The 13565-nt window shown below is 40.6% G+C and overlaps 1 protein-coding gene across 2 annotated transcripts; it reads left to right on the forward strand.

The window, feature by feature from the left end:
* The first annotated feature begins 634 nt into the window (after positions 1–634).
* snupn (snurportin 1) lies at positions 635–12563 on the forward strand. 2 transcript variants are annotated; one of them, XM_031316626.2, is made up of 9 exons: positions 635–784; positions 1989–2153; positions 4086–4269; positions 6658–6762; positions 9363–9459; positions 10340–10437; positions 10603–10680; positions 11184–11264; positions 11475–12563. In XM_031316626.2, exons 2-9 carry the CDS (start codon positions 1996–1998, stop codon positions 11793–11795), a joined length of 1122 nt encoding a protein of 373 aa, XP_031172486.1. In that variant the 5' UTR covers positions 635–784; positions 1989–1995; the 3' UTR covers positions 11796–12563. The 2 variants fall into 2 exon arrangements, with proteins under 2 accessions (XP_031172486.1, XP_031172477.1); XM_031316617.2 differs by having other exon boundaries at positions 636–774.
* The last annotated feature ends 1002 nt before the right edge of the window (positions 12564–13565 follow it).

Raw genomic sequence — 13565 nt, forward strand, 5'->3', positions numbered from 1 at the left:
AATCCAGTACTGTAACTAACTACAATTTTAAGGTATTAGTACTTACTTAGTATTTCCATTTAGGCTAGGCTACTTTATACTTCTACTCCACCACATTCTGGAGGAAAATATTGTACTTTTTACTCCACTACATTTATTTGTTAACTTAAGACACTAGTTACTTTGCAGATTCTCATTTATACTACAAAGTATAATCAACAAATACATTATGATGTATTATTATAGTTTACGATACTCAGCATTATATAAAATGAGTCCCAGGACTATGTAAGTGGCCACTTTTTCAGCAATGTTAAAATGATCCAAATACAACTTTCTGAAATTAGCTATTCTGCATAAGGATTACTTTTACTTTTGGTACTTTAAGTATATTTTGATGCTAATACTTTTATACTTTTACTCAAGTAACATTTTAAATGCAGGACTTTTACTTGTAAAGGGGTATTTTTACACTGTAGTATTGCTACTTTTACTTAAGTAAACTATCTGAATACTTCTTCCACCACTGCACATACCTATAGATGTAACGAATACACTTAGTTAAACAAAACTGTACTCTATACTGTACTCTTTTTTATAGAAAGCCCCTATATGCTTGGTCTTGTGATAGCCAGACTACCTACTGTATGCACCAGGAACACAGTAAGTAAGTGCAGAAGTTTGCTCGGTAACTCCGGGTTAGTGTACTGCATTTAGTCGGCCAACTAAAAGTCGCCCGTGGTGGGAAAAGATGACAACGTGACGTTTCAGCAGCAGCCTCCCTGAATGTCCAAGGTATATATATATATATATAGCTAATGTTATTATCAGTGCTATTATGTGAGCAAACCTCCTGTCCTGTAGTTACCTTAAGCTAGTGTAGTAATGTAGCTAGTCGGGAATTAAAACAGTAACGTAACACTCTAGAATTAGTGTTGCTGACGACTGGCCCCGGCTAACTGTATGCTAGCAGGTTTAGCACGATGCTAGCTGCTAAAATGACTTAGCTAACTGGCTAGATGCAGCCGTCTTTTATACAAGAGTCCCCGGGCTTTTAAAAAAAATCTCTATCACCCGTTTAAGAAGATGTTTGTCGTCTGGACGGATTAATATAGTTACATGTGCGAATATTACCGTGATGTGGGTAAAATATTCCGTGAAACAGACATAACGCCACATTTAGTTGTAGTAGTAACGTTAGCTAACGTTGGTTCAGTGTGTAACGGAACATATTATCATTGAAACAACTAACCAAGTGAAGTCCTCTACTTTTTCTATGGTGCCTGAACTCCGTTTGACGTACCACTGGTCGAGTCGATTTATATACATAGGGCTATATAGGTTATATAACCCATAATAAATATATATATGTGTGTGTGTGTGTATATATATATATATATATATATATATATATATATATATATATATATATATATATATATGTATGTGTGTGTGTGTGTGTGTGTGTGTGTGTGTGTGTGCCTGATTTAATTATTATTAATATTATATATTTGTACATGCTTACTGTAGCTGTGATATGTTACTATCACAATATAATGGTGGGATTCCCACTAAAGACTACTAGAATGTTATGAGGCTGAAACCACAAAATGAGTTAAATAATTCAAAATACACTGCCTGCTTATAGCAGTTGGCCAGTCATTGTCAACATCAGATTAGGTGTTTATATAACCTATTCTGTACCCTTGCCACGACCACTGGTACCTCAAAATTGAGTTCAGCAACATGAACATGTGTGCCATCATGCAAATGTCAAACATGTCAACTGGCAAAAGGACTGAACTGCCAAAATACAGAAAATGACACCTTTGCCCCAGAATCACAAAAGAATCCCATTTATAGTTTTCATTATATATTGTTAATTTTGCACATCATTCTCCTGAGCTTATAAGTAGCACATATGAATGATCTGTGGCACAAATACTGCCACTGTTTTCAGTTTCAGACTTGCATGGTATAGTGATACTTTTACTTTATACTTTTAACAGAGTCCCCATGGATGATCTGACCCAAGCCCTCTCGGCCAGCTTCGCTGTGTCCAAGGAGCCCAACAGCACAGCCGCCCCTCACCCTCGGCTGGCCCAGTATAAGAGCAAGTACAGCGTGCTGGAGCAGAGCGAGCGGCGGCGGCGCTTTCTTGAACTGCAGAAGAGGTAAATGTCCTTATTCGTCAGTATTTGATCCTCGAGTTTAATTGTGAGTTCTCAGTATGGAACATATCCCTTCTGGGTTAGAAGTTCTCCTACCCAGAGCCACTACTCGAGATGAGTCTTATTTTGATACATACAGTAAGATAATAGTTTTCTACCCTTCTTCCTTCTGTATTGGGACATGAACACATTTTTACCAACATAACCACTAACTGATGAAAGGCACTGGAGACCTTTTTCCATTCACTTCTGCTCCAGCTACATACTTGTGACTACAGTAACGCTCATTCTAGAAAGCCCTTAAAGGGGTGATTGAGTGATTATATAGGGTATTTTACACTGTTCCTTAAGGTCTCCTAATAGGGTATGTAACATTGGTTGGGCTGAAAATTGCCCGAATGCTATTTTATTAGGCCCCTAACTACCCTGTGAATATGGCTCTATTTGGAACAAGAGCTTTTCTTCCAAATATGGTATGCTCATGAATATTCAGATGAGCTGCGCGCTGATTGGTTTGAGCGAACCCCATAGAAACACATTGGAGACGAGACAGCAGGTCTCATATTTCAGACACTGCAAAGTTATACGTTGTTTGTCGGGCTATTTCGTTATTAAATTCACTTCTGAGACTTTTTTTAAGCGAGAAATCAACTATATAAAGCTCAAATATGGGCCATTTTACGAAAATTGATGGCTAATTGCAAATTTGGTAAGACGTGTCGGACTTTAGGAGCTCCACACAGTCTGACGAGAAAGCGGCAACCTCCATACCCAGTGAAAGTCACCATTTCTCGGTTACTGGACGACCGGGGCTCGGGGCTCCGCGGAGCTCCGGAGCTGCAAAGTAGGCTATGTGTCCCATTTAATCCTATGGGAAAAGATCGTTGCTACACTTTCGGCATAACTTTCGTATATTTACAGTTTGAATTTCGTCACGCCACTTACATAACATCTACCCCAAGGTCTTATAAAGCTAACAATGGTGTCAGATTTCAATTTAATGAATTTTTGTGAACATTAGGGGTTTCGTTAGCTGCGACCGTCCCTCCAATCCTATGGGTAAAGATCGCGGCTAGCTGCAGGCCCTGGAGCTCCATCAGGGCCTCGGCATTTTGTAGTCCAGTAACCCAGAAACAGTGACTTTGCGCGGGTATGGAGCGCCACGGGCTTCCCTTCGTGACGGAGATCCAGCTAGCTCACAGTGAGCCAGGGTCTATGAAGTAGGACACACCGGGCGGCGAGGCAGCACCGGCCGCTGTCACGTAGCCTGCTGAGCTCCTGCTAAATTGCAACACACAGTCAGACAAAATTTGCAATTAGCCATCAATTTTCGTAAAACGGCCCATATTTGACCTCTACATAGTTGATTTCTCGCATAAAAAAAGTCTCAGAAGTGAATTTAGTAATGCAAGAGCAGGCAAACAATGTAAAAAGTGTCTGAGATTTGCGCGACCTAGATTTAGAAGACTAACTGACCTCAGATCAGTGGTGTAGCCTATGTAAATGTTTGGGCGTGACAAAGATAGAGACTAGAGCCAAATGAGGAGGAGCCGCCGAGTTGATGTCAACTAGGCGGCTCGTTGAGATTTGCCCGTTTTCAGAGGCAGTTTCAAATTGTGAGATTTGCAGAGGAAAGAGGTGTCAATGGGATTTTGAGGTTCTGTGTATGTCCTAGTTACCCACTAAACTGTCATTATTCAACTATGACAAGATAAAATCGGTTTTGCATTCAATCACCCCTTTAAAAGAGGGCCTCTTTCCAGCTTTACAGAGTTGGTCAACTTAAGAATGCAGGGTGTGCGGATCCACTGATACCTGATACTGATACTGACTACCATATCTTGTGTACTGGTAAATTACACAGATGTTTTCATCTCTAAAATAATGCCACAGTGCACATACTTGAATGAGACTTTTTTCCATCACTGCGCTCAGCAAAAGGTTAAACTACGTCAACCATGCACGGCGTCTGGCTGATGGGGACTGGACGGGGGCAGACAGCGATGGAGAGGAGGACAAGGAGAAAAAAGAGGAGGGGGAACAGGAGCAAGATGGCCAGGCAGAGGAAGAGGAGATGGAGATTGAGAGGAGGAAGCTGCCAAAACATTATGCGAACCAGGTCAGTGTTTGAGATATTATTCTATTCATGTGTGAATGACTGCACACTTTAAGGCATGTAATTTTCTGTTTCTGCATTCTTCATCTGGGCCAGCAGAGGGCACTAGAGTTTCTAGAATGACACCCAATGAGCTTCTTAAATGCCAAATGACCTGAGGTCATCATTTTTGGACTCTTAAATACCAAGGGGGTAAGCGAGCATCAGCAAAGCGTACCTCCTATGGAGACATTTTGATGCTAACAAGCCATCACCTGCCATTAGCATTCCATTGACTGCCATTCATTTTGGCACCACTTTGACAGCGAATAACTTTACATCTGAAGGGTTTAAAGACTCTATTTGTCCATTGTTTATTTCTAAAGAAACACGACAATGTATAAAAGGCTAAAACGCAACTTTCTGTCGCATAGTAGAGGAATTACCGAGGGCTGCACAATTATGGCCAAAATGATAATCACGATTATTTTGATCAATATATTGATCACGATTAATTATCACGATTATTTGTTGATTTTAACCAAAACTAATTTTATTGTCACATAGGCTAATTATAACTGCTTTCACATCCATATTGTGCTACATTCCTCCTTTGTTGAAGGATACTATGAAGGAGTATGCCATTTCAGCTGTTGTGCGACCGCTTTCCAAACATGTGCGTTTGCCGTGAAAAGATACAGGCAACACAATTTTCTGTTCACGTTAACGGCGCATGTTAAAATCCGGTGCCAATAGGGAACCGGTGCCCGGTATCTATCGAACGAAATAGCAACGCGGATTACGGTGCCACTTAAATGTCTGCGTTGCGCTCTGATGCTCCAAAACAGACGTTAGAGGCAACAGAAACATCACTGCATGTCACGCTAGTAAACACTAACGCCGCCTTTACACTGGCAGTTGAAATCAGCTCCGTAATACGCAATACGCCCCCAGCGGACGTCGTACTACACCGTTGAAAAGCTTCGGAAGCGACTCACAAAAATGGCAGAGAGACTAGAACGACTGATAAGTTTCTGAATGTACGATTCTCTCTGACCTCTCTTATACAGATATAAATAGAAAGGCTGCTGCGTGGAGACAAGTTGCCCAGGACGTTGACATGTCACGTCGGTTAAATGTGATATAGCGGTATAATGTCAATAGTTCGATGTCTGATGCTAGCTGACTAATTAGCATTAGCAGGTTTGTTTATCAGTACCATAGCAACGCTGGAATTGGGAATAGGAACCGTCCGTAGCCTTTCGCAAGAGTTCAATTTTTTGTACGCATCCGGATGACCAACTGACACGATTTTTTTCGCACCGCACTCATTCGGACCCAGTTCGGACCCACTCGCATGCAGTCTGCGAATCTCCATAGGAAATGAATGACTTCCAGTCGTTTCGAAGCCGTATCGGAGGTGATTTCAACTGCCAGTGTGAAGGCGGCGTAATAACACGTTACACAGCAGCTAACCATAGCCTACCATTAGCTACAGTAGTAAACACGGCTAAAACACTGACAGCTAAACGGTGTAGTGTGACTGTATTTCACTGTAGAGGATTCCAACAGCGGGACGTACAACAGTCTGCCGCTAAAGCTATGAGCTAAAAGACTCAAACTAGCACTGGTCATTGCTGTTGTCTGAAGAAAAACACAGACGGGACAAAATGTCGCGTTTACTTGTAAACTGGTAAACCTCGTGACGACTTGTGACTGACTGCTATCTGTTGTGGAATTTTCCTCACGTTACTCTGTCCTCTGTGACTGTCTGCATCTAAACTAAGCTGCGCGGTGCAGGGAACAACTCTGATTGGCTCATGGAGGCACTTGATCAGACTGTGGTTTACGGAGCTTTGGAAAAAAAAACTTTGATACAGAGCGTTCTATGAACGGAATGAAGCATTTTAAATATCACTCGATCACATGAATTTGATCGTGGGAAGCCAAAATTGTGATTAAAATTCGATTAATTGTGCAGCCCTAGAATTACCGTATAGTCAGGAGAAGTGGCAGGCAGTTACGACTTACATTAGCTGTTTAAGTTTAATTACTAATGTTAACTAGCATTTTAGTTAGCAATAATTAGCCTGTGCCTATGTTATCTCCTTAAATATACCTACGCTCTCCGTCTCTGTAAGATTGGGAATGATTGAGATTTCTCTTGGCACAGCTACCAGAAGACTTACAACTTTCAGACAGGTTGCTCGCATCACATCTACGTCGTCAAGCTCAGTTGGAGGCTGCGCAGTAACGCTCAGCCATCACCGGAAAAGTGCTTCTAATAACTTCACTGGTCTTCGTGGAAGTCTACAGCGTCGCTTTGTCCATTACTTTTACTGTCTATGTTAAATAGAGTGTTGATGAAGATAAAAAGCTGAGTTTGTTAACAAAGTTCCTCTTTCTCTTTAGCTCATGCTGTCAGAGTGGCTGGTGGATGTGCCATCAGAACTGGACACCGATTGGCTGATGGTGGTCTGTCCTATCGGGAAACGATCCCTCATTGTTGCCTCCAAGGTAAGAACCAGCCACTGCTTTTCTATTGTTTCACTTAATGTGTTACTGCAGGAAGATGACTATTTTAATGGCACCACATTGATAATTCAACACATGTAGAACTGTCAATCAAATACAATTTGAGATTCTGCGAACAGCTTATATTGGCTTTTGGACTAGTTTCCACCTCTGCTGTTTCTGATGTGTCATCTTCCAGCCCTGATCGAAAGTCTTGCCACTTTCACAGTTTGATTAACATGGACAGCAGTCAGGATCCTTATCGTTTAAATGCATTTTCGTGACTGTACTGAATCAATATTTTTAGAGGATTATATTGTACTTTGCATTTATTGCTTGTAAATTCAATACTGCATTCCTGGTTTTGAGGAGAACGAGGTGAGTCGTGCCTGTGAGTAAGATGAGGCACCTTGTCTGAGAAATCTTACACAAAAAAAACAGTTAGGAAGAATATTCCTGAGCCTGTGGCGGAGAAAGCAGTAAGCTGGAAGTGATTTCATTATGATACTGTTCACAGTACCATATGAATCATAAAATGAGCATAAGTTTGAGTCTGAGGTGCTATGTGAGACGGTTTTATCAAAATAAAATAATGCATATATAGCCACTGCAGTGTTTCCTTAAGGATTTTTTTTTAGCAGTGGGGGCAGGTCTGTCCGAACAGAGGAACTATAGGGCACTTAACATCTACAACAGGTCTACACAGTCGACTCGGAAGAAAGAGAACGTTTTTGACAATAAACTACATCAACACAACAGTATGTGTTGTTAAACTGGACGGGTCCAATAACCTCTGAATAGTTCTACTTGTTGTTAAATTGCTATGTGAGCGGCAGGATCATTTAAAAGGCAACCGCAACTACATTTTTTTGTACAGCCCTTTTTCTGATATTGTGGTTGCAGAAATTTTGCCATGGTGGGCCGCCACTAAAAAATCAACATAGAGGAAACACTGCACTGGCATATAATTGTTTCAAACACTTAAGAACATAAGTATGGTACATGGTGACAATAATTTAATGCAAAAAGACAACAGGTTTGGCCTTGACACCAAAGAAGTGTGGAGAAAATTGAAAACAAGAAGTACCTAAACAAAGTTGTGTCAGACACACAAGAAATGATGCATTGTCTCTCATCATTGATTTGGCAATAACAGAAGTTTTCATTATGCTCATGTTAACATGAATAATACCATTACATTGTAATACAGAAACAAAAAGAAAGAAGAAAAAATTGAATTACACTATCGCCATCTTGTCAGCTGTTGAAAACAAAAAAAATTTGGAAGCCACGCTGAGTAGAAGACCTGTCAGTCATATGAAATGCATCCCCAAACAATCCCCTCTTAAGTCTTCCTCTACTAGTAGTTTCAAAATCATCATCAAGTCATAAATTATAAGAAGTGAGATTAGCTTGTTTTTTCCATTTCCAATTTCTTACATCATTGCATGTGTTTTTCTGTGGTAGTGTTATATGTAAAATAATTGCCTCATTCACCACGTATTGTTTCAGTATTCGGTTTATGAGTAACGAAAAGGCTTGAAAATGCTTCTCAGCATTAGATTACTGGTAACTCTGGTACAACACGCCTGTCCTGTCATACTGCCCTAAGCTACAGTTTTCCTCCCTCAACACACACACAAACATTTGCTGTACTAGTGTCACTCCACACCCTGTGATGCAACCATCTATATTGTCATTATGACAGTCATCTGGTTTCTCATTCAGTAATTCAGATCTTGACCTCATTAACGACAAACCTTTGAAACGCCACGGCACAGGGCTCTTTACCAAACAGAAACAACAGATGGTTTCCGTTGCTTGAGGAAAACGGAATGAGACGGGTTTCATCTGCTCGCTAGTATTCACATGTATTTGTCAGAGTTACCCAATGTGACGCTCTTATCTTCTCCAAAGTTCCTGTGCAGCTCTCTGTGGTAACTTTAGCTCCTAATGCTGCCTGGAGTTAGGGGGGTGATGACTGTTGGGACCACCTACACCAAAAATCAAGTTCTGTGATCTGTGACCCCATTTGTAGCTCCCAGTATTCTAATGACCCGAGCAGTTACAGTCGTCAAGTTGTCTTATGAACTTAAGTCCTACTTTTCTATTTTTAAGTGCATGTAGGGACATCCAAATACAATATGCCATACATTATGATATATTTCAAATAGGTCTGTCCTCATACTTTCAGTGAGAGTGATGATTGACTAATTATTTCAGCTCCAGTGACAATTTGATTACATTATTGTTTTACTAAATTCTGTTTATATTATTGAAGTCAATTATAATTGAAAACTAACAAAATGAGTCGTTAGCGTTTTCACAAATGTGAAGAGGTTTGTTTCATGTAATTGATAATAGTGCAACACGGTTCGTTGCATTAAACAACAGTTTGATTACTTTTGTGTGATTTTTGCCAATATTTGCCGCGTGTGTGTGTGTGTGTGTGTGTGTGTGTGTGTGTGTGTGTGTCTCTCTCTCTTCTTTTTTATAACCAATAACATGGCACAAGACATTTCAAACTCAGTTTAACAGTTACAATGACAGAGTAGCTGACATTGTGGTAACAGTATTGTCTCCATTATTGACTTTTCATGAAGGGTTCCACTGCATCGTACACTAAAAGCGGCTACTGTGTGAACCGTTTCCCCTCCCTGCTGCCCGGTGGGAACCGACACAACTCGGCCATGGGAAAAGGTAGGTGGGCCTGTTGAATGTGCAGCGCGTGCAAGTGTTAACTATGGTGGATCAGTCGGGCAACACAAGAAAGTGTTCCACCAACAAGAAGGTTCTCCCATCGGCTCCCAGTCACCTGCGAGTTTATTTCTGTTTCTGGTTATGTTCTAGCTTAAATGTAGTTAGGGCTGGGCAATATTTCAATATTATATCGATATCATGATATGAGACTAGATATCGTCTTAGATTTTGAAGAATTGTAATATCGTTACATGGTAAGTTTAGTCTTTTCCTGGTTTCAAAGGCTGCATTACAGTAAAGTGATGTCATTTTCTGAACCCACCAGACTGTTCTAGCTGTTCTATTATTTGCCTTTAACCACTTAGTCATTATATCCACATTATGATGGTTATTTATCTAAAATCTAAATGTGGAAGATATTTTATGAAAGAACCAGCTGTCAACCTTACAATATCGTTGCAATATCGACATTGAGGTGTTTGGTGAAAAACATCGTGATATTTGATTTTCTCCATATCGCCCAGCCCTAAATGTAGTGCAACAACACTTAAAAAAACTTTCAACTTAATTTTTAACTTAACTTTAAATGTATTAATCGCAGACAACGCTTTTTAAGAGGGGAGGGGAGATCCCAAATTTTCCAAAGGGACCACATACATTTCCATTTGATTGTGATTTGCACAACTGAAAATATCAGAATTTGTAACTTTTGTGCTACTGGTATTAATCAATAATCATTTCAAAAACTTTGCATATACAGTTACAGTACTATGGGGTTATGAAAGTCTTTTATTTTGCCTTTTTTAAAGTAAATAATAGAGATAATAATTTTTATAATAGTGAATTCTGTACATCTGTAAATGGCCCTTTGTATGTGCAGACTACACGATCCTGGACTGCATTTACAGCGAGGTGGACAGAACGTACTACATCCTGGATGTCATGTGCTGGAGAGGCCACCCGGTCTACGACTGCCCGGTAAGACTTGGCTTCTAATCCTCCAGCAATCCAGGAATGCTTGTCTAATTGCTTAAGTAGCAAAGTCTGGGCCACAGATGTGCTTTTTTGCCACGTTGGCCATCTCATTGGCTCGGGATTCGAAGAGGAGGTTTTTGTTTACACTACTTGTTTTCTCATCAACAGACTGACTTCCGTTTCTACTGGCTCCAGTCCAAAGTCCAGGAGACAGACGGCCTATCAGAAATCGCCAAACGCAACCCTGTGAGTAACAGGAATAGAACCCCTTTACTTCATGCCCCATTTTGTCCTTCCTAGTTTTCAGTACTCGGTATTGTTATTTGAGATACTGTAACATGTTAATTCTATTTCAGGTTTCCTGTATTTTGTGTTTGTTGTGTTTATGCCTTGCTGCACCTTACTTCCACATATGGGATAAATAAAGTCCTGAACTTGAGCCTACTCAGAGGGAAATGAAACAAAAGAAAACTTCCATTCCTGTCTTTCGTATTAATAGTGCACTAAAGTGATTATTACTCACAAATCTTGACGATTATGGGGCTTTGAGGAAGCTGGAGTGAACATTGAGTTCATGGTTCACCTTTTAATCTTTAGTGTTTGTGCAGAACAGCCCAGTAGGAGCTAAATCAGGCTTAGTCCTTGTAGAGTAAACTTTCCATTGGAAAGCAATTTCTCACATTTGACAAGAAGACAAATTGTGTTTGGAACTAACAACATGGTGCTCTGCTTTTGCTTTTGTCCAACAGTTCCGGTTTGTGAGCCTCCAAAGCACAGATTGCACAGCAGAGCTGATTCAGAAAGCCCTGGCAGCTGAGTATAGCTTCGGCGTAAGAAAAGTTCTCTTGTCCTCCAACCGTTTTCTGCTAGCACCTTAATGCTGCACATTGGGAGTACTGTTAGAATCAGATAAATGCTAAACTGCTAGGTGTAATGATGTACATGGGAGGTAATTCCTTATCTTTTTATGAGCCGCAAACAAGCATTTATTTGCCTCTCATCGAGCTTGGATTAGTTTAATTCTGAATTTCTGGCTGCAGGTGGACGGTCTGCTCTTCTACCACCGGCAGACCCACTACACCCCCGGCAGCACCCCTCTGGTGGGCTGGCTTCGCCCCTACATGGTCACTGATATCCTGGGCATAGAGGTCCCCATAGGACCCCTCACCACCAAGCCTGAGTATGCCTGCCACCAGCTGCAGCAGATCCTGGAACACAAGAAAACATCAAGTGAAGTCCGCCCGGCCAACAGGAGTGGAGGCTATGAGTTAGAGTACCTGTCCACACCAAGCCTGGACAGTGGGGACACTCTGAACTTTTTGAATCAAAAGCCAATAAGGGAAGCTCACATGGAGATCTGAGTGGGAGGCTTAACGAGATGCAAATTGCTAACTCTGGGTTTCTGGGTGGTAGCGGCCCACATATGGCTCTTTAGAATATCTGCTGAATGGTTTTGCAGATCTGACCAATTGCAAAGCATAACTAATTCTAATCCGGCACTGCTCAGGACGCCCTCAGAGTGCCGATTAGTAGAGCTGTGCTCTATATGTGTGTTTTTAAATGGCTAAAAATTCTGCCATTTACATGTTGTACCTGTTGCAGAACTCTGAAACAGATGTGTTTCTTTGAGAGTAATTGTCATTAATCCCTATAATTACTTAGTCACAGTGTGTTATGCAGCTCCCTTTCATAACACCATAGGTAGTCACGTGTTCAAAAAAATAGGACGAGAGGTTTCTTATGCGAGATATACTGCAAAGTGCAGCACGGTAAATGTTGTGGTAAGGTGTTGTTTTGCTCCTCTGCACTTTTTGCAGTTAAAACAGATCTCGCTTAAGAAACATCCTTACTGTTGTCAGCTGTTTGCAGACTTTCTAAAACTATCATTGATGCTTAGCCGCCAAAAAAATCCGGTATTTTTCAACAGATTATCATTCGTTATAATGGAGAGTTGCACTCAGTGATTTGGAAGTTGAGGTGTTGCTGACTGGTCAGACCCTGTGAGTTGGGATCATGCTGAACAGCAGCAGTGACATGGACTTTTACAATTTAATGTTGAATTTAAAATTGTTTAGATGATGTTTTTAAAGCGTATGTTTCTCAATAAATGTTTTTTTTATCGGTCTACACTCACTACACTTTTTTTGAAAGGTCTATTTCAGAATCAGTTCAGTCCTCTAGGAGAGACATTTAATACAAAAATTCTTTAATTAGACTTCAATCGTCAATTTGTAACATGCTCATTTAATTGGTTGTTTGGGTTTAATTCAAAGTATCAAACCATTCACATTTATATACATTTTAGGGAATAAACATGTAAATTTAGATCACGTCCGTAGCTAAATACTAGTTTTGTGATTAAAGATTGCTATATAAAATTAAGCAAGAAAAACATTTAAAGTTTTTTTTAATATAATTTACATAATTTATTTATACGATAAAGTTAAAGGTGCTCTAAGCGATGTTGGGTGACGTTACTTCTTGTTGTCGTTCAAAGTATTTTCAAACAAAACGAAGACTAACTCGCTCCTCCCTCCTCCTATCCCGTCCCCTCCCTTCTGTGCTTCAGCGCACTAACCGCCCCCCCCCCCAATCCTTCTTGTCCGTTATTGGCTGAACACTGGAACACGGTTTGTGTATGTTTGCATGGTCCAAGTTGGACCACTTTGTTTTTGTTGGCGTGTGTGGACCCTAGGCTGTCTACATAGACCGCGTTTTTTTACAGTGTGTTTAGGGGACCGGCAGCTCGCGGATAGTGAGGAGATGTTTGCTGTATGTGACAAAACGTAGCCTAAAAAACGCGTGACATCGCTTAGAGTACCTTTTAAGTAGAAGTTAAGAAAATCCTTTTAAATAGAATTTTCAAATCCTCTCAAAGCAGCTCAGACATGACTGTATGTACTGTCAATATACCTGCCAGTAGCCTTTGTGCCAGTATATGGTAAGATGTGACTCATACTGCTGATAACGGCACTCACCAGCAGAATTCATCAGAATCTCTTCCCCTTTGTACTGCACTTACTATGACATTTGTGTAACTGTAAAGAGCTGTGTGGGAATTATCAACAGGAAAAGACATGAAAGTGTCTGGCAGGATTGAAAAATTTTGGCAATCTGTGCCAACACATCCT

The sequence above is a fragment of the Sander lucioperca genome, chromosome 7, assembly GCF_008315115.2.
Source record: "Sander lucioperca isolate FBNREF2018 chromosome 7, SLUC_FBN_1.2, whole genome shotgun sequence".
NCBI classification, from domain to species: domain Eukaryota; kingdom Metazoa; phylum Chordata; class Actinopteri; order Perciformes; family Percidae; genus Sander; species Sander lucioperca.

Excerpts from the sequence above, each read along its gene's own strand:
- snupn (XM_031316626.2), top strand. The coding sequence starts at position 1,996 with ATGGATGATCTGACCCAAGCCCTCTCGGCCAGCTTCGCTGTGTCCAAG. Across the intron at positions 10,438-10,602 it reads ACCCGGTCTACGACTGCCCG|ACTGACTTCCGTTTCTACTG; the intron begins GTAAGACTTGGC and ends TCTCATCAACAG. Across the intron at positions 11,265-11,474 it reads CAGCTGAGTATAGCTTCGGC|GTGGACGGTCTGCTCTTCTA; the intron begins GTAAGAAAAGTT and ends TTCTGGCTGCAG.